The 25,062-nt window shown below is 35.5% G+C and overlaps 1 protein-coding gene across 4 annotated transcripts in view; it reads right to left on the reverse strand.

Annotated features, from left to right (window-relative positions):
* The window catches only part of INTS6 (integrator complex subunit 6), a 104,394-nt gene that overhangs the window by 26,287 nt on the left and 53,045 nt on the right, over positions 1-25,062 (reverse strand). For all 4 annotated transcript variants that reach the window (XR_011466299.1, XR_011466298.1, XM_070380351.1 and 1 more), the window contains 8 exons: positions 20,040-20,223; positions 14,811-14,936; positions 12,993-13,147; positions 8,935-9,087; positions 8,011-8,143; positions 7,008-7,102; positions 5,201-5,311; positions 4,004-4,219 (listed from right to left, as the gene is read on the reverse strand). Coding sequence is in view for 2 of the 4 variants with exons in the window: in XM_070380351.1 (XP_070236452.1) it covers positions 4,004-4,219; positions 5,201-5,311; positions 7,008-7,102; positions 8,011-8,143; positions 8,935-9,087; positions 12,993-13,147; positions 14,811-14,936; positions 20,040-20,223 (1,173 nt within the window). In the remaining 2 variants the exon portion in view is untranslated. The remainder of the gene's footprint in view (positions 1-4,003; positions 4,220-5,200; positions 5,312-7,007; positions 7,103-8,010; positions 8,144-8,934; positions 9,088-12,992; positions 13,148-14,810; positions 14,937-20,039; positions 20,224-25,062) is intronic.

Below are 25,062 nucleotides of genomic sequence, written 5' to 3' on the forward strand. Positions count from 1 at the left end.
AATTTACATACTATAAAACAACCCCATTGTACATAAACAGTTTGAGCGTTAATAAATGTACAGTTGTGAAACCAACACTAGGATCAGTTTTAGAACATCCCCATCACTCCACAAGTTTCCATGTGCCCACCTGCAGTCACTCGCAATTCCTATCCCCGCAACTACTAATCTGCTTTCTCTCTACATCCCATTTCATAAATGGAATCTTGCAATATGTAATCTTTTCTATCTGGCTTCTTTCCATAAGCATGTTTTTGAGATTCATCCATGTTGTTCATGTATTGGTAGTTTATTCCTTTTTACTGTCTTTTCCTTTTTACATGGATATACTGTATCTTTATCCATTCACCAGTTGATGATCACCAGATGGTCAACACCGAAATCAGATTGATTATATTCTTTGCAGCCAAAGATGGAGAAGCTCTATACAGTCAACAAAAACAAGACCAGGAGCTGACTGTGGCTCAGATCATGAACTCCTTGTTACCAAATTCAGACTGAAACTGAAGAAAGTAGGGAAAACCACTAGACCATTCAGGTATGACCTAAATCAAATCCCTTATGATTATACAGTGGAAGTGAGAATAGATTTAAGGGACTAGATCTGATAGGTAGAGTGCCTGATGAACTATGGACGGAGGTTCGTGACACTGTACAGGAGATAGGGATCAAGACCATCCCCATGGAAAAGAAATGCAAAAAGGCAAAATGGCTGTCTGGGGAGGCCTTACAAATAGCTGTGAAAAGAAGAGAAGCAAAAAGCAAAGGAGAAAAGGAAAGATAAAAGCATCTGAATGCAGAGTTCCAAAGAATAACAAGAGGAGATAAGAAAGCCTTCCCAGCGACCAATGCAAGGAAAAAGAGGAAAACAACAGAATGGGAAAAACTAGAGATCTCTTCAAGAAAATTAGAGATACCCAGGGAACATTTCATGCCAAGATGGGCTCGATAAAGGACAGAAATGGTATAGACCTAACAGAAGCAGAAGACATTAAGAAGAGGTGGCAAGAATACACAGAAGAACTGTACAAAAAAGATCTTCACGACCCAGATAATCATGATGGTGTGATCACTGACCTACAGCCAGACATTCTGGAATGTGAAGTCAAGTGGGCCTTAGAAAGCATCACTACGAACAAAGCTAGTGGAGGTGATGGAATTCCAGTTGAGCTATTTCAAATCCTTAAAGATGATGCTGTGAAAGTGCTGCACTCAATATGCCAGCAAATTTGGAAAACTCAGCAGTGGCCACAGGACTGGAATCAGTTTTCATTCCAATCCCAAAGAAAGGCAATGCCAAAGAATGCTCAAACTACTGCACAATTGCACTCATCTCACATGCTAGTAAAGTAATGCTCAAAATTCTCCAAGCCAGGCTTCAGCAATACGTGAACCGTGAACTTCCTGATGTTCAAGCTGGTTTTAGAAAAGGCAGAGGAACCAGAGATCAAATTGCCAACATCCTCTGGATCATGGAAAAAGCAAGTGAGTTCCAGAAAAACATCTATTTCTGCTTTATTGACTATGCCAAAGCCTTTGACTGTGTGGATCACAATAAACTGTGGAAAATTCTTCAAGAGATGGGAATACCAGACCACCTGACCTGCCTCTTGAGAAATCTGTATGCAGGTCAGGAAGCAACAGTTAGAACTGGACATGAAACAACAGACTGGTTCCAAATAGGAAAAGGAGTACGTCAAGGCTGTATATTGTCACCCTGCTTATTTAACTTCTATGCAGAGTACATTATGAGAAATGCTGGACTGGAAGAAACACAAGCTGGAATCAAGATTGCCGGGAGAAATATCAATAACCTCAGATATGCAGATGACACCACCCTTATGGCAGAAAGTGAAGAGGAACTCAAAAGCCTCTTGATGAAAGTGAAAGTGGAGAGTGAAAAAGTTGGCTTAAAGCTCAACATTCAGAAAACGAAGATCATGGCATCCAGTCCCATCACTTCATGGGAAATAGACGGGGAAACAGTGGAAACAGTGTCAGACTTTATTTTTCTGGGCTCCAAAATCACTGCAGATGGTGACTGCAGCCATGAAATTAAAAGATGCTTACTCCTTGGAAGGAAAGTTATGACCAACCTAGATAGCATATTCAAAAGCAGAGACATTACTTTGCCAACTAAGGTCCATTTAGTCAAGACTATGGTTTTTCAGTGGTCATGTATGGATGTGAGAGTTGGACTGTGAAGAAAGCTGAGCGCTGAAGAATTGATGCTTTTGAACTGTGTTGTTGGAGAAGACTCTTGAGAGTCCCTTGGTCTGCAAGGAGATCCAACCAGTTCATTCTGAAGGAGATCAGCCCTGGGATTTCTTTGGAAGGAATGATGCTAAAGCTGAAACTCCAGTACTCTGGCCACCTCATGCAAAGAGTTGACTCATTGGAAAAGACTCTGACGCTGGGAGGGACTGGGGGCAGGAGGAGAAGGGGACGACAGAGGATGAGATGGCTGGATGGCATCACTGACTCGATGGACATGAGTCTGAGTGAACTCCGGGAGTTGGTGATGGACAGGGAGGCCTGGTGTGCTGCGATTCATGGGGTCGCAAAGAGTAGGACATGACTGAGCAACTGAACTGAACTGGACTGTTTTCAGTTTGGGGCAATTACTAATGCTGCTATGAATATTTGCATACAAACCCTTTATACACACGTATTTTCATTTATCTCAGTAGATACTTACAAGTAGAACTGTTGGTATACAGCAACATTTACCTTTCCTAAGAAACTGCAAATTAACTGTTGATAATTTTCATCAACAATGTGTAAGAGTTCCAGCTGTTCTATAACCTTAAACACTTCATATTTTTCAGTCTTAAATTTTAGCCATTCTAGTGGGCATAAAGTGGTATCTCACTGTGGTTTTAATTTGCATTTCCCCACTTGACTAATAATGTTGAACATCTTTTCATGTGCTTGTTCAGGTCTGTATATCCTATCTGGTAAGGTGCCTATTCAAATATTTTGTGTATTTTTTTATTGGATGCTTATCTTTTTATTACTGAGTCTTAGGATTTCTTTATATATTTTGATACAAGTTCTTTATTCAACATATGCTTTTCTCCCAGGCTGTAGCTTGTCTGGGAGAAACTTCAAAGTTTCTTCTGAAGACAAAAATTATAATTTTACTGAAGTTCAGTGTATGAAATTGTTATGTGTATGTGTTTTTTGTGCTGTATTTTAGAAATCTTCATTGACCCAAGATCCAACATCTTGTATTTTTCCTGTAGAAGTTTATAGTTTCAGTTCTTACATTTATAACTATGATCACATTAACTAATATAAGGATCAGTTCATTATTTTGCAGATGGATAGCCAACTGTTCCCACCCTATTTGTTGAAAAGACTGTCTTCTTACCCACTAAATTATTCTGGCATCTTTGTTAAAAATTAACTTTATATATAAAGGTCTACTTCTGTCCCACTGACCAAAATATTTTTCCTCATGCCAGCAACACATATGTTGATCACTGCAGCTTTATAGTAACTTTTAAAATTAGACAGTGCAAGTCTTTCAGCTTTACTCTTTCCCAAAATTGTTTCAGCTACTCTAGGACCTTTATACCTCCATATAAATTTTAGAACCAGTCTGTCAGTTTCGACAAACAGGCAACTGGGATGAAGATCTTTCTAATAATGAGTATTCATAAAGCATTTCAGGATTATACTGTGTAGCCAAGGTCAGTAGTATAAGTACCAAACTACAGTGAATTCTACTATTAGCTATGTAACTTCAGGCAATCTCTAAGCCTGTTTTCTATCTATAAAATGAACATGATGGTTTGCTCTTCATCAGTCCATTTGCTCATCCACTCACCATGTATAGTGTTTTAAAATTCAATGATTCAATAATATTAATAGCATAATTGATCATTATTCTGCAGAGGTATAGAAGTTTGGACAAACTGGGTATCAGTTAATAGAAAATTTGACATATTTGACAATATAGACTATTACTAGAGCAGTACAAAATTCACATAACTATTACCTTATTGAGCAAAGCAACTTGGAACCCAGTGTATTCTTTCATATTAAGGTCCAGCAGTCTGTGAGGAACATCCTCTGAAATACCCTGGAGCAGCTGTTGAAAATCTTTCCTATAAGCCATTGATAAACCATGTGATCTGCTTCGGACTTTAATTCCAGTTTCCTGTACTACTTTTTTGCCTACAGAACCGATGACTCGATCAGATTCTATTTTGGCCTAAAGCAAAAATAAATAAAAGCTGTCTTGACATGATCTGAACTGGTAAATTAAAGGCTAAAAGTAGTTCCAGTCTTTTATAAATTAAGTATTTATCACATTTTAAGAGAACATAAGAAATTAAAAACACTACTTAAGTTATGTAGTCTATATCAAGTGCTTGGTAAACTGAACACAGTTTAAACAATAATGTCTTATGATTTTAAATCATCACAATTCTTACCTTTTGGAGAAAATCACACAAACACAACTTCGATTTATTAACACCCACTACATTGAAACCATGATATGTTAGTTAATACACCCTAAATAAAAATTCCCAATTCAGAGGTGACATAAAATTAGAAAACAACCTTATCAATATCTACTTAAAGACATTATTACTAGCACATAACTGAATGCTCACAGATAAAGCAAACAGCAATATTTTGACTCTTCTAACCTACAATTCAATTAGCAGTTGAAGTAGAGATGGCAAAAGTACTGGAAAAATTGTGCTTTATATAATTTTAATAACCTGGCAGTCAAAGGGTATACTGCTTGACTAATCTGGTACCTACTAATGTGATTTACATCCAAAAGGACAAAATTCAGTATTTTTATACATACTGCAAAAGAAACTCCCATTTTTACAGAAAATGCTATAGGTTTTAAAACATAAAGCAAAAGAAACTGATATTTCTTGACTAAGAAAAACTAATTTCTAACAAATTTCCCAAAAGAAAACATGAGGAATGTTAACATACAAGGCTAGGATCACATTAATAAAGCTACTTTCACAAACTAGAAATTATTATTTGAAATTGTCATTTCAAAACATAGCATATCATGCACTTGAGAATTATGTTAATACATATGTGGTTTTAAAACGTAATCTATTAATACAATTCTACTAGAACCATCAAGAACTAGTATCTGGCCTATTGACCACCTTAGCCAATACCATTCAAAATACTTAATGGCTCTATTTCTTAATATTACCTGCTGACTCAGTTTTTTGAGGTATGAAATGACACTGTAACTAAGTCCATATTCCATACTGTCTGCTATTAGGTTAGGTGCTCCCATCATTCTAACAGCTTTCTTCAAAGGCTACAGGGAAAAAAGAAAATATCACACTCAATCCTAAGCTTGTCAAAAATTTATAGCCATGAAAAATGAAAGTGAAAGTTGCTCAGTCATGTCCGACTCTTTGCGGCCCCATGGACTATACAGTCCATGGAATCTCCAGGCCAGAATACTGGAGTGGGTAGCCATTAACTTCTCCAGGGGATCTTCCCAACCCAGGGATCGAACCCAGGTCTCCTGCATTGCAGGCCGATTCTTTACCAGTGGAGCCATAAACGTATTGTTAATTTTGAAAAATTCACCCCCGCAAAACTTCTCCTTTTCTTCAATAAGGGTCACATAATCATATTTGTACTTCATTAAAATGTTTGTCAGTGGTATCAAAGGCAGTTTGAAATACTAAAGGATTAGAGGCTGTAATAACAACCCCCAGAGTAGGAAAGGGTGGAGTCCTGGACTTCTTAGTATCATGTGGAAGAAGGGGGCAGAAGACACATTGCAGATATAGATTTGACAGAACTTGGGTGGTAAGTGAAAAGAGGAGTCAAGGATAATAGAAGATTCTTACCTTGGGTAAGGATAGGCTAATTAAGAACTACTTTGTGCAATGAAAAATGTCACTGGCACAACAGTCTAGCATATGTGAATGGGAAAAAGTCAGAAAAAGGATGACAGCCACCCACTGACATATTACAAAGTGTATAAAAGCACTGGTGCCAAACTGGAATCAAATCCCAGACCAGATATTTAATATCCATGTGGCACTGGCTACATCCCCCCAGATGCTATGAAACATGAGTCAAATATATGCAGCAGTTCATATTCCAGTGTTTCCTCCTTTCCCCTCTCCTACACAGCTGGTACTATCTGCTAGACACACACAGATTTTCTCTTACAACTATAATACATGATTTCAAAGCTTAAGAAATTAATGTTATTAGAGACCATTTAGAAAGATTACAGTTGAATACTACAATATTCCTGCAGTAAAAGCAGAAGTAATGTTTTAATCAAGTGTTCTAGAAGTTATTTTTCACAAAATCAATCAAGTAATTCTTTTCCTGGAGAATCCCATGGACAGAGAAGCCTGGCAGTCTACCGTCCATGGGGTCACAAAGAGTCGGACATGACTTAGCGACTAAACAACAACAATGTATTTAATAATATATGTATTACTGGTCCTATTGTGATACACTAGGTTTCAAGGAATGTTTCTTGAGATTCAGAGAATAATGCAAACAAACCTTTTTTGTACCTGTAAGGAGAAATAATAATAAAACTGCAATTTAAAAAAGTTAATTGTAAAAGCTTAAATTCTAAAGCCAGCTGCCTGGGATTGAATTCCTGACCCTGATATTAGCTGTGTAGCCTTAGATGAATTGTTTAATTTTTTAGTGTCTTAGTTTCCATATCTGTGAAATAAAAACAGTTATTTCTGCCTCATACAGTTACCATATAAATTAAATGAGGTTAAGTAACACATGTAAAGTGCTGAGGATTGTATCAGGCAGGCCTGGATAAGCATTATATATATTCTCACCATCATCATTATTCTGCAAATCACTGAAACATTTCTTTCTCATATTTATATGGGTCATTTGTAAATTTTTCATGACATTTATTCTGTAACAGCAATAAATAAAAGCTTTAATACCTACAGTAAACTATAAGCATAATACAACATTTTATAACATTCTATTTTTAAGAGTAATATTCTTACCCCAAGATAGTAGGGAGGCATTGTCTTCAAATAACTTTCAAATGACTGTCTCCATTTCAAAGTTGGTTTTGCCTTATGGACTTTAAACAGATCATCTATAAATGAATGCATAATGAGAACAAACTATCATCATTCAGTGTTTTCACACATGAAAACCAAGTCAAGGAAGTTTCATTTTTAAAGTTTGCTTTATTATTTACAAGAGAGAGAGGAAACATCAATTCTATATTTTTAACAAAATTAAAGGTGATAAATTTTGGGTTCTGACATTTTTGAGTAGTAGTAATACCACTTTAAAAATGAAAAGGTGCCAATTAAGGTCTCAAATTAAATGTAATAATAAAGGTAGAATGAGAAAATACACAAGGAAAATCTAGACATGAAACAGATTGGAATACAGAAACAAACTATATGTGAAAACATACCTACTAATATTTTGTCTATCAAGCTTTAAATCTGGTGTAATTCCATGAAGGAAAAGATGACTTCTCCAATAACACCCCTCAAAAAATTACAGCCAAAGGGTCTCCAATCAACTTTAGGCTTATCAATATTATTTAGAATATCATTTTAGAACAAATTCATGCACTAAAAAATTTGCCAAAATACAATTCTTAAAAAGAAAATACTCAGATCCAAGAACTATGCTTCTACAAAATATCTTAATTATTTACCATACACAAAGTCTGCATTACTAATTCTAACTATGTAAGGTATCTGATTTGCAAAAAACTTAGAATATTTAATTTAGAAACAAAATATAGTATTATCTTCAATAGTTTGTAGAATCAAAGGTGTTTGACCCTGACTTTCAATATATCAGAAACATGCAGAGGTTGCTATAAAACCCTTAACAGCTTCAATATTTTAAAATATTAATAAAAATCTTCATTAATTTCCAGAAGACAAGAAAACTCAAAAAGGGAGGGATGTTCTCAAAGATTGCTTTTAGGAAAATTCATATGTATGCTAGGCCACAGAGAACATGACAAGAATGACTTACCTAAAAGGGGAAGGAGCACTGGGTAATTGTAAGGCATCACGAATAAGTTGACACAGTTCAGTGCTGTACTGGCTTTCAAGTAACCAAAGGGATGGCCAAGTTCACTGTATTTTGCACTATTGCTCACATATACCTGTTAAAAAGTAGTTAAAAGTTCACATTTAATAACCTTTGCAGAATGTTATATAAACCATGGATTCAATTTGACTTTTTAAAAAACACCAAATTAAAAAAAAAACACCAAATTAAATTTTTAGAGGTTCTAATACTGAGTGAAGAGTTGACTCATTTGAAAAGACCCTGATGCTGGGAAGGATTGAGGGCAGGAGAAGGGGACGACAGAGGATGAGATGGTTGGATGGCATCACCGACTCAATGGACATGGGTTTGGGTGGACTCTGGGAGTTGGTGATGGCCAGGGAGGCCTGGCGTGCTGCGGTTCATGGGGTCGCAAAGAGTCGGATACGACTGAGAGACTGAACTGAACTGAACTAATACTGAGTGAAATTAAGTCAGACTGAGAAAGACAAATACCATGATATTGCTTATATGTGAAATCTAAACAGAAAGGCTACAAATGAACTTACCTACGAAACAGAAAGAGTGAGAGATGTGAAAAATAAATTTATGGTTACTGGGGTGTAAGGAGGCAGGGATGGATAAACTGGGAGATTGCAATTGACATATACAGACTACTGTATATAAAATAGATGGAACTAATAAGGACCTACTACTGCACAGCACAGGGCCCATTACTCTGTAATGCTCTACCCATATGGAAAAGAATCTGAAAAGAGAGGCTGTATGTCCATGTGTAACAGGTAGCTTGCTGTACACCTGAAACTAACGCAAGTGTCGACCAATTACACCTCAATATAAGTTAAATAAATAAATTTTTTAAATCACTGCAGTCTTTCAGCTTACCTGCCAACATGTCTGAGGAGATTTTCTTTCCAGGATAAACTGAGTCAGTGGTGAAGGTTCCAACTCATATTTGTCAAAAGGCAATTTGTCAATAACCATGGGTTCACAGTCTGTACAGGAGAACTTCACTACAGGATGAGATGTACGAGGTGGCTAGAAGGCAAAGTCTTATTGTTACTCTTTCACAAACTCTCAGAAACAAACTTTTCGTATCCCTCACCATCAGAGTTTACTCAGTTTCTCAGTTTCACTAGTGAGAGTTTAATTTACTATCAAAAGCACCACTAAGCGGAAAGATAATACTTAAAATGTAATGCTTAAACTATCAATATTCACAAGAAAAAAAATAAACACTTCAAAATCTGCACAGGATTAAAGTTTTTTAAGTCTTAAAATCAAATGCATCAGAAAACTTAAATGCAATATTTTAGAATTAATTAAGTGCTCATTAATTTTTACATCTAACAAGTAATTAACGTAATTAGAAACCTTCCTAAAGACACAGTTGTAGCAGTTTAACTACCTGATTTCCAAACTGATGATGCACACTGATCAGTACGAGGTTTTAAAATATATATACTTGTAAATTATTAATTTATAGGTATATAATATATACCAAAATAATATTAAAAAATAGAAAAAGAAAACAAATAGAAGTTCTACTGGTTTCCTTCACTATTCCAGTAAACTATTGGTTACCCCTATGGTAAATATGCCCCACTCTGGAGACCCTAGACTTTTAAAGAAAAAAAAAAAGCATGTTATTCTATTCCCCCCTTTAACAGTCTCCTTCCTAAAAGTCTCACCAAAAGAAGATTGGTGAAGAAAATATGAGCTATGAGGAAATAATGTGAAATTTCATAAATATAAAGGACTCCTTTTAGATTCAGTTACTATCTATCAATACATACACTGGTGGCTCCCAAAACTACTGTCTTGGGATCATCTCTCATTTCTCTTCATGTATCTAACCACCTACTGGACATAACTTCAATTTTCTATAGGTCCCTCAAACATACTACTACCCAATTCATTATTTCACCCCCAAACCACATAACCTGTTCTAAAAACCTAAATGTTATCCTTAATTATCTCCGCCTTACCCTCCATACTTAACTGTCACAAAGACCTAGATTCAGTGATACCACAAATTCTAAGCCACTTAGCAAACAATAAATATGGGGCAGATGCTCACTACTTTAGATGCTGCCCTCTGTCAATGCTAAATTCTCATCTCTCTGATTTCTCATCTCTTCTATTTCTTACCACTCTAATTCATGCCTTCATAATTCCTTAGACTAGATTTGTACAACTGTATATTTTTAATTAGTATCCCTAATTAGTCAGCCCCTTCCAATCAATCCCATGGCCATGAAATATAAATATAATCATATAATTTTCCTGCCTCAAATTATTGAGTAAAAGTAGCATCCAATCACCTAAAAATAGGGCCAGACTCTTTTGGTTTTTTTTTTAAACAAAGAGCCTTGACTATATGGTCCCTATCTGCCTTTTAACTACCACCCCATATACACCCTGTGCTCCAGCCTTAAAAACAACTTGCAGTGGCCCAAAGAAATCACTATCTTCTCATGCTCCTGTGTTTCATGTTATCCCTGGCTGCTTTTCAGTTTTCTCCCTTGCCTAATGCAAACAAAGTTTTGAAGTCTGAACTGCCAAGTACCAACCTCTAAGAGGCTTCTTTCCTGACACACTCTTACCACATACCCCAAACCCACACCAGGCAGTTAGGTACCACCTCATCTGGCCTCTGCTCCACCACTTTGACAGGTGGCACACTGGACTCTATCATGTTTATACAGCTGACCTTCCTACAGAAGGTTCCAGATGGGAAGCACTATGTTTTACTCATCTTCTGCTCCTGTACCTGTCATGTACCTGACAAACAGCTTACTGAATCAGTCTATGATTCATGGGGTTTTTTTAGATGAAAATACTAAGATCCATTTAATATCCAAAATAATCCTATGAGACAGGAGTTATTATCTTTATTTAACAGATGGTAAATTGAGGCTTAAAGAAGATAATTAACCAAAGACACATGGCTAATAACTGGTAGAGCCATAATTCAAATTCAGAACCAGTCTCTAATAAATCACATTTAATTTCAGTATCAGTACCTCTTATATGAAATCCTATTATTTATAGAAATTTCATTTCCCCTCTAATATCCTTCAGTTACTAAAATTTGCCAGTTCTTTCCAATATCTTTTTTAACATTCTCTCTTCCAACATCTTAATTCAAACTCTTACTAGCTCTATATTGGGCTTCCCTGGTGGCTCAGGCAGTAAAGAATCTGCTTGCAATGCCAAAGACCTGGGTTCAATCCCTGAGTTGGGAAGATCCCCTGGAGAAGGAAATGGCAACCCACTCCAGTATTCTTGCCTGGAGAATTCCATGGACAGAGGAGCCTGGCGGGCTACAGTCCATGGGGTCACAAAGAGTCGGATACGACTGAGTGACTAAGCACAACAGCTCTGTATTAAGTCAACTATAGCAATAGTCCTCTAGGTAAACAGCTTACCTGCCAATTCATCTGCTGATTCTGCTGCATATAACCACCACCAGATTAATTTTCCTAAAGGAACACTCTTAAAAATGTCTTCAGTTCTATGAACCCCACTGAGAAAAGCTCAAATTCCTTAACCTTGCATGTAAAGTCATGAGCAATCTAGTTTATTTAATAGTATTCTCAATGTCCTACAGACATATTATGAACCACCTATTCTCAGATACTTTCCATTCCTCTAAATTCACCTTGTTCTTTCCTACTTCCATATTTTCAACATTGTTTCCTGTTCCAACTAAAATCCTACCCACATTCCAAAACCCTCTATGGCTTGTAACAATTTGCAATAGACCACTAGAGTAAAATTGACAGATAATGCCTGTGATACTGGTTTTGGATTTCTTCCTATGAGGACTCAACATGTGCCATATGCACTACTGTAAGTGTTCAATATAATTGAATAAATAACAGTATTTCATACAAATATGATAGCTGTTCTTTCAGAATTCTGAAAGGCTCCAGAAGAGAAACTAAAATCACCAAAGAAATCGAGAGCTCTCTAAGGTTAGACTAAAAAACTATGATGGTTCAATCAAAAAACGGAAGACGATCTCTCACTGAAATGTATAAAAACTTTATTTCATGTACTACTTTATTAAATCCCTAATGAACAAAAGAAATATCACAGCTCTTGTATAGAATAAAAGTAAAAAATTATCCTGAAGAGTTGATACAGATTTAAAAGTATAAAAGATTTCAAAGAGTTTAACTTAATTCATAAATGAGAGCCACATCAAAAGTTATTAAAGACTACTTAAAGATCTTTGAAATAACAATTCTTATCTTCTAAGGGTAACATCAAAAGAACCACTGTCAGGCTCTCCCACAAAATATTCCACAGTGTCCTCTGAGTTACTACAAAAAATACTAATCTGAAAAATGTGTATTAACAAGACCGAATAGATATTTGTTAAATTTACCCTATTATTATAAGAACCATATAGTGAATACTGATAATTCACCATGACCACTCAACAAGCCCTACTTGTTACTAAAAATAATTCCTATAAATAAGACCAGAAAATCTTTTCTATCTTAAACCTCCAGACTGAGAACACTGAATATAACTAAACTATGCAAATCAACATGAATTTCTAAGATTAAGTCCTAAATGGCTGCAGGGAAACCATCAAAATTATTTTATAACCATTCATTTAAATTCTGTATTATGTCCCTGAGAACAAATCCTTATGTTATTTATATATTTAGAATATATATCTATGATTCTGTAATCAGATGCCAATAATAAAAACATAAGCATAACTTCAGATTCTAAAGGAAAACGATGCCTCTTTTCTATTATTTTATAATGAACAACACAGTATACTAAATCAAGTAATAGCTTATCAGAGCACTTGGAACATTTGTCTAATTTCTACACAATAGCCACACCTTTAACTGATAGTAGTACTTAAAGCTAGTATGAAAAGCAGTTACTATTATAAAGTCACAATCTCTGGTACTTACTAGTGTTGGAGAATTTTGATCTGGCCAGAAAGATTCTGGAACAGGCCAGTGACCTATAGGAACCCCAGTTTTAGGATTTGGTCTGACATAAATGAGTTTGTGACAACTATGCCAAGGCTGAGATCCAAAAGGTCTTGATATATCTGGCTGCCCATCTATAGCAAAGAAATTTTAAAAAGTAAATATCATTAAAGGAAAAAAACATAAGAAGTTAAACTATGTCTAATATTACTTAGTAAAAATATCTTAATACTTGTTTAGTTCTGGATTTTCCTGTTTTTCTTAAACAGTAGAATACTATCACGACTAAGACTTTAAAATTTAGATTAGATCAGAATTCACGAGAGGGTAACATCAGCAAATTTCGACTCTTTTGAGTTCCACAATTGAAAGGAGGTCCCACAGCATCCTTTGCTTGCCCAATATACCTCACGGTAAATACTTGCTTAACAAATGACATGTTTCCCCCACCAGATGATAAGGGCAAATAATCAATTTTTTCATCATCATGCTCAGCTTAGTAAACACTAAGTAACTATGGCTAAATATGGAGAAGGCAACGGCACCCCACTCCAGTACTCTTGCCTGGAAAATCCCATGGACAGAGGAGCCCAGTAGGCTGCAGTCCATGGGGTCGCTAAGAGTCGGACACGACTGAGCGACTTCACTTTCACTTTTCACTTTCATGCATTGGAGAAGGAAATGGCAACCCACTCCAGGGTTCTTGCCTGGAGAATCCCAGGGACAGAGGAGCCTGGTGGGCTGCCGTCTATGGGGTCGCACAGAGTTGGACACGACTGAAGTGACTCAGCAGCAGTAGCATGGCTAAATAAGTATTTTTTAAAAATCATTTTACTTAAAGCCTAAAAACTAGAACAAAAGTCTAATGTATAAATATAGATTTGAGGCACCTACCTTTAACCTAAAACAATCCTAGAAAATGGTAACTCTCTTCAACAGTACAGCAAACATTTACTGAGTGCCTAATTTTAAGCAAAGTCCTAAAATAATTTTAAAATAAATATATTCCATGTCTAACAATTCAATTCTTTTAAGGTTTCTTTTTTTTAAATTGAACACAGCAATATAATTTATATAATCTTTCCATCTTCTGCTCTCATCTCTATGACATTTCTCTTCTCCCAGTTACCCACTCTACTGCCTTAACTCTGCCAAAGTGTCATTAACGACTTTCTAATTCTGGTTTTCAGCTATGTCGTACAAGGCAGAGGGTCCAGATGTAAGCCATCCGTTGGTTCTGGCAAAACTCCTTATACCCTCTGGCTAATATAAATAGTTCATGATCACAGAATATTAGAATAAAGCCAGGCAGGGCTCAGCTAGAGTTAAAAGAATCAAGTTGAATAGCAAAGGCTGGTTTCTCATTTTTGGAACCACACCAACCATTTGGCTCTGATCAGTCTGATCTTTAGTAAAAACTGTAGCTAAGGAATTAAATAAACACCTAGGGCTGAACACTCTTGTGAATCAAGGGACACGGGAGAGGCACATACACTGGAGAGAGTCAATGTTACAATACTAAAAAATGAAATACACTATTCTGTTCATGTTTAAAAAGGGTTTTAGCTCTTACAAATTATCAGGCTATGAACAACCAATATAAAAAGGCGATAGGACCAAACCACTTTCGTACAACCTTGACTTTCCTATTTAATCGTGCCACTTTACCAACAGCTCTTCTGTCATCTTAATAATTTGACCTTGTCAATGTTAAAGCCAAATCATAGTAATTTTTCAGTTCTAGCTGAATACTTGATAAAGCACGTTTAAAATGTCGTAAGAAAATGACAATAATACCTTCTACAGGGGAAGGATCTGGTCCTGCTTTCTCAAAGTTTATTACTACCCCACTTTGTACTTTCTGCACCAAGGATTCTAGACACTGATTAAGCATTCTTGGAGAACATACAGAGTATGAGCGGCCTGAAACAAACAAAAAATAAAGTGAACTAGTTAGTTGCAAAAATTGCTACTTTAAGCAAAAAAGAACCATAGTGGGGTTTTTAACAATATTGATTCACAAAAGTTCAATGATAAAGTTTGGACTTTTCATTATCTAATGGAAGAGTAACAAAACAAAAAAATTTATTTTCAATCAACAATATCATTTTATGAGAGTATGTAAGTTTTTTCTTCTAATTAAAGGTACACGGAAAATAAAAATATTGGTCTGAACAAACCACAATGAAAAAAATCATTACATATATACAATGTATCACATGAAATGAAATATTTTTTAAAGTATATATATAAATATAAAAACTATTTTCCAACTGAGTTCCAATATAATTTATCTTTACTACACATATTGTGGTAAAGTATGGTAACTAACCCCTTAAAATCTTACACCTCCTGAAGAAAAATGTATCACTAAATATTAATGCTAAGGACATAGAAGACACCCAATAATTATTTAAGTGATCTGCTGGCAGACACCACATATTTTAAGTATTTGCACTTTAAAATAATACACAGTAGCATGTGCTTTTCTGAATTTCATTTGGCTTACATACTTAGAAATTACCTATCTTAAATGAATTTCCCTCTTGAATATTTTAACCTATAAAACTTTTAGTTCAGAAGCATTAAAATGATCGTAATTAAGAAAAAATACCAGTGGAAAGATTTCTTTAACAGGGATTTTTCAATAAATACAGCCAGATCTGTGCTGTCCCATACTGCAGCCACTGCCTATATATGGCTATTAAGAACCTGAAACAGAGCTAGTCCAAATTGAGATGTACAGTAACTATGAAAAATACACACTTCATTTTGTAGACATAAGATGATAATATCTCAATAATTTTAAAACATTAATTTCACATTGAAATATTTGATATATATTTAAATAAATGATTCTATACAAATTAATTTTACCTGTTTTTAGGTTTTTTGTTGTTTTTCTTCCTTTTTTTTGGTTTGAGGGATTGAACCCAGGCAGTGAAAATGCAGAGTCCTGAGAACTGGATCACCAGGGAGTTCCCTACCTGTTTCTTTTCAATGTGACTACTATAAAATTTATCATTATATATGTAACTTACATATTTGTATGTTCTGATCTAGACCAGTGCTTAAAATCATGACAACTAAAAATCTTTAATCAAACATCCTACAGTGTTATTTGTAATAAGCTCAATATGGAAAAATCCTATTCCTTAACAAATTCAACCAATTACTACCAAACAATGTTGTATTATTATACTTGACATATCAAATTACTCATATCAATTTAAACTGAACACGTGATTTGCTAAAGGCTACTCAGAAAAGAGGATATTAACATTAGGCAATAGTGTGATTCAACTCCTCAGAGTCAGCTTTACTTAGGAAAACAAGTATCATGTAACAAATGGTTTACCTGGATGCAACAATGAAAGCCGTAATTATAAAATACCCACCAATTACTGAGTGTCTGTGCACCTGGCACTATCCTAATCACTCTATTTTATTAATTTCTCTAATCCTAGCAACAATCATATGGGTTACTTTCTCCATTTTACAAATGAGAAAACTAAAGCACAGAGGGATTAATTTATCCAAGTTAATACAATAGAGCAGCCAAGATTCAAACCCTTACAAGGCATCAGAAACATTCATCTGGATATACCACCTTCTTCCCTCAAAACCATGATGTTAATTTGCAATCAGTATTTAAAATAAGAAAGTTTGTATGTACCACACTTATGAGAAAGAATTGGCAAATTAAAAATTCTTTGAGTCAGTTTAAACACATACATAAAAATGCTGATCATCTTAATACATAAGGTATTTAGGAGATTATATAAAAGCTCAGTATCTTATTCCACGATATTTAAAAATATTTTGATGATGTCAATAAAATCAAAAGTTCCTAAATATAAAATTGTGGCAATCCTCTACACTTCTCTAACCTGTGTCATCAACTAACTGATTAGGAAAATATAAGTAAATAAGTTATGATTTTAGTATGACATTAAATTACTAACAAAGATATTTTATGAAAATTAGAGAAAAAGTAAATAAACTTGAATCACTTATAAAAATAATAAAAATTCATTAACTCTTTTCAAAGTTAAAGCAAATTTAGACATCTTTACAAAGTGAGCCCATAACCTATGTTATGTTTCTCTTATTCTTTATGTCAAAACTTACCTCTTGGAATGCTTGATACTTTGTACTAAAGGATAAAGTGTCTGAGATCACTCACTATATTTGTGAGAAAAACACACACTTTCAAGCCAAGAAGCTGGTTCACTTGTGTTTATGTAGGGTCCACAAAAAAAGAAAAAAATCTTAACACAGCAATAAAGTGAAAAAAAAAACTTTCTCCCTTGGGATTAGGAAGGATTTTAGTATTAATAAAATGGATTAAGACACAAAAGTAGTAATACTAAGTTGGGCAACAGTCCTATTTACAGAAGTTAAGAAAGTTAAATTTATTTAATCTAGAAAAGTCTTCCAATTTTTATAAAATGCTTTTTATCCTTAATACTTCTACCAACATGTCTATTAGGTATTTTTAAAATTTGATACCATCCTTGCACCTCCCCCCAACCTGCTTCTCCTGAGTAACCATCTCAGTACATAGCATAGCCGTTCACCTCCAATTGTTCAGACCAAGTGAACTACCCAGGAATCATCCCTGATTCCTTCTTCCTGCATTACCTTCAGTCTTTCCTTTCCATCAGACCACCTCTCACCATCTCCAAACATAAACACTTGAGATCAAAGTACTATCATCTCTCCTAGTCTCCCTGCTTTCATTCCCACCGCTTTACAGTATATTCTCATCTAGCAGTTGAAGTGGTCTTTCAGAAATGGAAATCAGATGTCATCTCCTATAAAAAGCCCTCCAGTGACTTCTCATCACACTGGGAAAATAAATAATATTTATTTCAGCCTAAAAGGCTATTCACAATTTGGCCCTTGCCCACCTCTAGAAACTAACCTGTTATTCTCTCCTTTTCCCTACATAAGCTTGTAGCCGTATCAGCTTTCCTGTTGCTCCCCAAAATACATGGCATGATCCTTCTCTTACTATTCCTCTACAGAGATCTTTGTATGGTTTACTCTGTTATTCTGAGTTCTGTTCAAATGCTAACTAGTCTTACTGCAGTGATTATTTTATAATTTAAACAAATATCAAATCATTGTGTTGTACCCCTGGAACTAAAATGTTGTATGCATCAATTTTACCTCAATTTTAAAAAGGAGAGAGGGTTGATGAAGACGCTACAACAATCATTTTAAAGGGATTAATATCTTTTATAAAAGAATAATTGTTGCTTTATTTAATTCTTTAGACAAAGAGAATAACAATTTCCAAGGACATGCAACATTTTAAACTGATTCAAACTGGGGTACACATATCCTTTAGGTTTACGGTAAAAAAGTCACCTCCTTAGAAGACATCCCAGGAAGACTCGTTCTCTGCCTCACTGCCCCCTGCAATCTCACCCTGTGTCTTTACTTGATAGTAAGCAGAACTCTCTGAAACATGATTTATTCATGTTATAGCATTTTATCTGTCATACAGCCCAAAAACGTAAGCCTTCTGTCTATTGATCCTGCTGTATTCCCATGATCAAAAACAGCTAATTGGCATTGAGTATTCATTAATTAAAGATAATAAAAGAAATATGCTTACAATGACAATTATATAATTTTTAAGGTATACATTAAAAATAGAATAAAATATTAATCACTTTCGCAACACATGCAAATTTCATTCCAATTTTTCCTTAATGAACATAAATTACTCTATAAAGGAAAAAACAAATGCATACACTATTCTTATCATTTAAAAATGCACAGAACTGTTAACATGATTGCATATTTGAACAGTACTCCACCAGTGGATGTTAGCTTTTCAGTTATTGCTACTTTTTCAGTGTTTTATTCTCAAAACACTTTTTAGTCAGCATTCATTGAAAATAAAGAAGAAAGCATACTATAAGAAAACGAGTGGCATTTGAGCAGTCTCCCATTACTGCTAGCAGGAGCATGAAGAAAAGCAAAGTACTACATTAGAAGAGGTTCAGGATGTATGTTTGTGGAAAACTCCCTAATTCTTTGACCAACTGAGGTTTCTGGGTCACTGAAACATATCATCAATGGTGATTTCTGAATCTTTTAACTTATCTACTTCACATACCTATCTATGTAGGGTATTCTTTTTCATCTGTGAAATCTGCAGGCTTCCAAAATCCACAGAAAATTAGAAGAAAGGCACCTAAAACATTAATTAGACCTTACTTTCCTTTGACTTACACAGCTGGCTATGATGGGATCTCAACAGAGCATGGACAGTGAACAGAGACTATGTCACACCCCAGGACACCGATGGAAGAGTGGTGCGCCAGACCTGGGCATTTTACCATCAGTTCCTTAAGAGAGAATGACGAGGCACCGTGAGAGCAAGAATACCACGCTTGTCATATGTACTGTGGCAGTCCTAAAGCGTGGACAGTGCTTGGCACCCAGTAGGCACTCGATGCATATTGATATGAATTCAACCCACCTGTTATTAACCAATTCCACCATACAGAAGTTCTGAGTCTATTACATCTTCTGTTTCAAGAGTTTTACTAATGTTCACTTAGCACAGCTGGTTAAGAGTTCACTACCTGTTTTCCTCTAACCTATCTCACTTCCTCTTTGCCTCTGGGTAAAACTGTACTTAACTAGGCATTAATCATTACATGGACAATGAGGTGATTCTTGAAACATTTTTCAGAGAAAATAATTCTATGGCATTTGTAAATCACTGGCAATCTTTATAGATAAGAAAATAAGTTTAACAACTTCAAATATTAGCATTTGCTATACGGTTAGAAAAAAATTATCATGCATTATCAGACCCAATAGTATTTACATCTTATTCAACAGATCAAAGACCATCAATGTAGTTTTAAAACCATATATGTCTAGTAACTTCTAATAGCAACTTGTTAAACAAAACAAACACGGAATTTTTGAAATGCACATTTTAAAACATTCAGATAAAATCTGCTTAAGTCACTGAATTACTGCCAGCGAAAAACTTACCGCCTGTCACCTCACACATTGGTGTGATTGCAGAGTCATCTAAAGGCACACCTGTCAACTGCTCTGATTCTACGGACATCGTCCCCGGCAACCGCAACACTAATGCAAAGAGTCTCTGATCCCAACGAAAAGGTTCCTTGGTCAATTCACTTCCAGGCAAAGGAGAATTAAGAGGTAAATGAAGCTGAAAGGGGAAAAAAAAAAAAAAAAGATGTCCACACACTATGCCTCCCAAAAAGGCTACATTTATTACACTTACATTGAAACTACATCATGAGTCTCCCATCATTCAAATAAGCTAAAAAGCAAAAGCTTATATGTATATATATATATGAAATCGCACATAAGATATTATTACTTCAGTTTTCTTAAGCTCTACTCTGAAGACCTCAATTGAAAAAAAATAAATCTATTTCTGTAATGCTCTTCAGACTTCAGTATAACTCACCACTAGGTGCTGGGACTGCTTCCAAATAAATTGTTTCATTTAATCATTAAAACAAGCCTATGATAAATACCTTAGGATTCCTACTTTCTAGATGTAAATTAAAAAACAAGTCTCAGAGAGAATAAATGATTTGGCCTGCTGGGTCCAAACCAGTTGTTTTTTCTATCACACCACATCTCAAACGTTTCCACAGTTAAATGATTTAAATAGGCTTCATTTCATATGAAACACAGATCTTCCCAGAGTATCTGCTAAAAGTAAGTTGTGTCACTCCAGTTATACTGTAAATGTACCAAAGGTAATGATTCATAACCCATCTAAGTAACACTAGAGGGTTTGGGGGTTTCTTGCATGTGGTCTTTAACCTATGTCTCTCCCTACCCCCTCTAAGGACCCGCTCAATCAGAATCTCAGATTCTTAAGAAATCTAAAGTGCTTTAACGTGCTTCTACTGTGTACCTCCGTACTAACAGAGGCACAAGGCACCAAGAGACCCAGACCATAGTCTCATTCGTAAGTAAAGGGAAGAACCAGACAGTGTGAGCCTCATGCCGGAAGGACACAGTGTTGAAAGGAGGGAAAGCTGAATCTGAATTTAACCAAGGCTTCAGTTCCAACCCAGTTTACTGGTAGTCCCTCAGGACTCCTGAGGATACACAATCAACTTATCCAGCACCACAGAGAGCAGTCAGTCAAACCCAGAGTGTGGGGCACTCGACAAGACACAGGACCTGGCTTCTCCAGTGAAACCTGCCACTGGGCAGGGAAGAGCAACGAGTGGGAGTGGGGAGGGTGGCCAGACCATTAGAGAATAAGAGACAAAACAAGAGCAAAGGCTTGTGAGACAACTGGGAAAATTCAAAATATATATTACTGGGATTATGAATAACATTAAGTGTGATAATGATACAGTGCTAAGGAAAACAAAAATCCTTATCACTTATAAAAAAGATTTTTTTTAATGATATAAAATCCCAGATCAGCGTACTCAGGGACTGATTTATTCAAATATTGGAGTTTTCTTTAAATACAGAACACATTTTAAAATATCACTTCCAAATTAATTGCCAGAGTTTACATTATTTTTGTCAAAACCAAGATGACTATATCACTTATAGACTTTCTAATTCTGACCTCGAAGATTTCTGAACTTGATAAATTAGGGGCTGAAGTCACTCTACACTGACTTAAGAACTCAAGTCTCTTCACTGACTTATATCAAACCATTAAAAAAAAATCACATTCAGTGCTAAGAAGAGAGTTCCTAGTGAAGCTCTGCTATAATGGCACCTCTCTCCACAAGACTCATGCCAAGAGAACCTCCTGCAAGATTCCCCTATCAAGTCAGCCAGGACTTAGAGCCCATGGCCAAGAGTCATGAGCTTTTCATCTGGCACTGATTCTACTTTTAAGACAGAAGTTAGAGACGCTCAAAGAAATCTGGGCCAGGATGTTCCCTGAGGAAGGTTTTCTAACCTTAAAGGTTCTGTGACACTTGCAAAACAGCTTGGGAACCCCAAGCCCTTGCTGCTACCCACTGCCACACCCTGCCAGAAGATAAATATCAAGGCACCAGTGGTGCTGGAGGAAGAAGGTTCCAACTGTTAGTGCAGTAGCTCTGGAAAGTAACGGTATCTGGCCCTGGCTCAAGAATCCAGTGGCTAACAGCACTGTAGAGACCGCATGTACAATGGTGGACAGGACGTGGACCCCTACCATGTACATGCACCCCCACCCCTAATCAGATAATAATGAGCATTATCTGCTTACTGTCTACATAATGCTAGATCAAGAATGTATTCCAAGTAAAACAAAAGGCCAAGAAGGGTCATGAGTATATTTTACACATAGCTGTATTAATTTTATAAATGTGTCAAATTTTTATTCATTTTGTTATTTCTTATTATTTCTGCCTTCCATATCACTACCACCCTCATCACCAAAGAGGAGGGAAAAAAATTCCCTGTAACTGAAATGCACTAGTAAAATAGTAAGCAGTGATGGCAAGCAAACAGGTACAGGAAAAAGATAAAATGCTTTAGCTTAAAAAGTGAATACTCAAGAGAGCTGAATTACTCCAAACTGAAAGTCTACAGTTGAAATTCTAGCAATGTCATAATCACAAAGGGAGGTCTTTCCGAACATATGGAAAATCAAGGCAAAGAGCACATAAATCAAGTAGAAAAATCTAAAATCAACCATTAGAAAAATGTGCAATAAATATGAATAAATAATTCCCAAAGTTAAAAAAGGGCTAAAAAAAACCCCAAAATACCCGAGGAAACCCATATGGCCTATAAATATATAAAAAAACTCAAATACACTGATGATCAGATAACACAAATTAAAGGCAAGATGCAAAATGAGACACCAAGACAGCATTTATATGCACTACTAAACAATTACTTAAAGAGCAGTTTTACATGTGTGTAACATAAGACGTAGAGTAAAAGTAAGAAAACATGAAATGGAAGGCTACACACCAAATTCATGATAATTTCTGCTTCTCGGATGGGGAACAGGGAGGGAAATAACAACTGAGTAGGGGAAGAAAAGAAACAGCACTCAGTTATCTGCAACGTTCTGTTTTATTCACTAAATTTTTAAAAATCCTCAACAACAAAAAAATCTAAACTAGCCAAATATGCAAAGAAATGTTTATATTACATATTCTTATCCAGAATATTAGAATACATTAATATGCAAAACCAGTAAATTATCCATTCAAGTAGTTATCTATACATCTCTTATAACAGTATTATTTTACAACAAAATCAAACACAAGAAAAGTGTATATACACATCAATCATTAGCCCCAAAGCTCAGTCATTCATAAGGACTCTACACAGAGTTCTACTTAACTGGTGCTATTAAAATATACTATAAGACAGAATATTTCTTGAAAATTATATTTGTTCTCCCATTTTTATGCCCCTACCAAATATTCGGTATGTGGGATCAGGGAACTTAAAGATGCATAAAAAACATGGTTACTCTACTCCAAGATTTCTGAGGACAGGGGTCATGCTCCTAAATGAAATAGTTTTAGAAATGTGTTTTAAGGAGAAGCTGACAAACAAAAAGAAGACAGAAAGTCACAGTACTGGCTATCAAAACATTTATTAGGATTTTTATTTCTGAATATTTGACAGGAAAACAGTTTTATAAAAGCTGTTTTCTGAGACTTAATTACAGGAAACTTTAGTAAGAGAGTACTCAAATTCAAATGCCTGATGATGCAAAAAGTTATTAACAACAATTATACTGTAGGTGTTGGAGAAGACTCTTGAGTCTCTTGGACTGCAAGGAGATCCAACCAGTCCATTCTAAAGGAGATCAGTCCTGGGTGTTCTTCGGAAGGACTGATGCTGAAGCTGAAACTCCAATACTCTGACCACCTCATGTGAAGAGCTGACTCATTGGAAAAGACCCTGATGCTGGGAGGGATTGGGGGCAGGAGGAAAATGGGACGACAGAGGATGAGACAGCCGGATGGCATCACCAACTCGATGGACATGAGTTTGAGTGAACTCTGGGAGTTGGTGATGGACAGGGAGGCCTGGCATGCTCATGGGGTCGCAGAGAGTTGGACATGACTGAGCGAATGAACTGAACTGAACTGAACTATTATATGGCAGACATTGTTCTAAACACACACACACACACACACACTCACTCATCCAATTCTGAATCAATCCAGTGATTTTGAACCACTAAATCCTAAATCTTATAAACATTTTAGAATGATTTCCTTTTATAAACCACAGTCCCCCATGAGTCTTTGATGGAAAGAGACACTTTTTTCCCCTTTTGCTATTCACTTCCAGTTCTCAAGTACACAGGTAATGTAACAAGAACAACACAAATAAACAATAATAATAATAACTGCTTGCATAATGAGCACTCACTATGTATGTGTCAAGCACCATTCTAGGAGCTTTTCATATTTATAATATGTTTATAATAAACCAGTGGGGTAGGTACTATTATTATCCCCAGTTTATAGCCAAGGTACAATGTAAGATTGTGTGTCAGAAGATTCCTGTCTGCAAAACACAGACTTAAATAAACGCTGCTATATAATCAAGTTTAGAGCACCAAAGAAGGGCTGCAAATTTTAAAAACTGGATAAATCATGTGAAATTCAATTAACTTACCCATAACCATGACATTACTGATCTTTATTAGGGTCTTCATAAAATTGTACTTTGCAAAGTTTCAGTCTAACGGACTAATAAGCAAAGAAAACTATTTATACTAACCAAGTTTCATTTTTACTTGAATACAATTGAGGTTTTCTGTATTACTATTTTAATTGATTAATTTTATTGAGCTCACCATTCCAGGTTTCTTACATTACCTTAGTAGCTGACAGAAAAGGAAATGTAACTTCAATTTAAACTAAGGAAGACTGTCCTACTTTTCCTTCTTTCCTTTGGAGAACTATCTTACTGTCCTTGTACCTTTTAGTCTTTCCTGAATTTCTTAAAAATATATATATACAATTTATTTCTCCATAGGTATAAAAAACAAAAGGCAGATTAGGACGGTGAGAGTCTATCACTGAGCATATTC

The sequence above is a fragment of the Bos mutus genome, chromosome 12 (genome assembly GCF_027580195.1).
Source record: "Bos mutus isolate GX-2022 chromosome 12, NWIPB_WYAK_1.1, whole genome shotgun sequence".
Classification (NCBI taxonomy): domain Eukaryota; kingdom Metazoa; phylum Chordata; class Mammalia; order Artiodactyla; family Bovidae; genus Bos; species Bos mutus.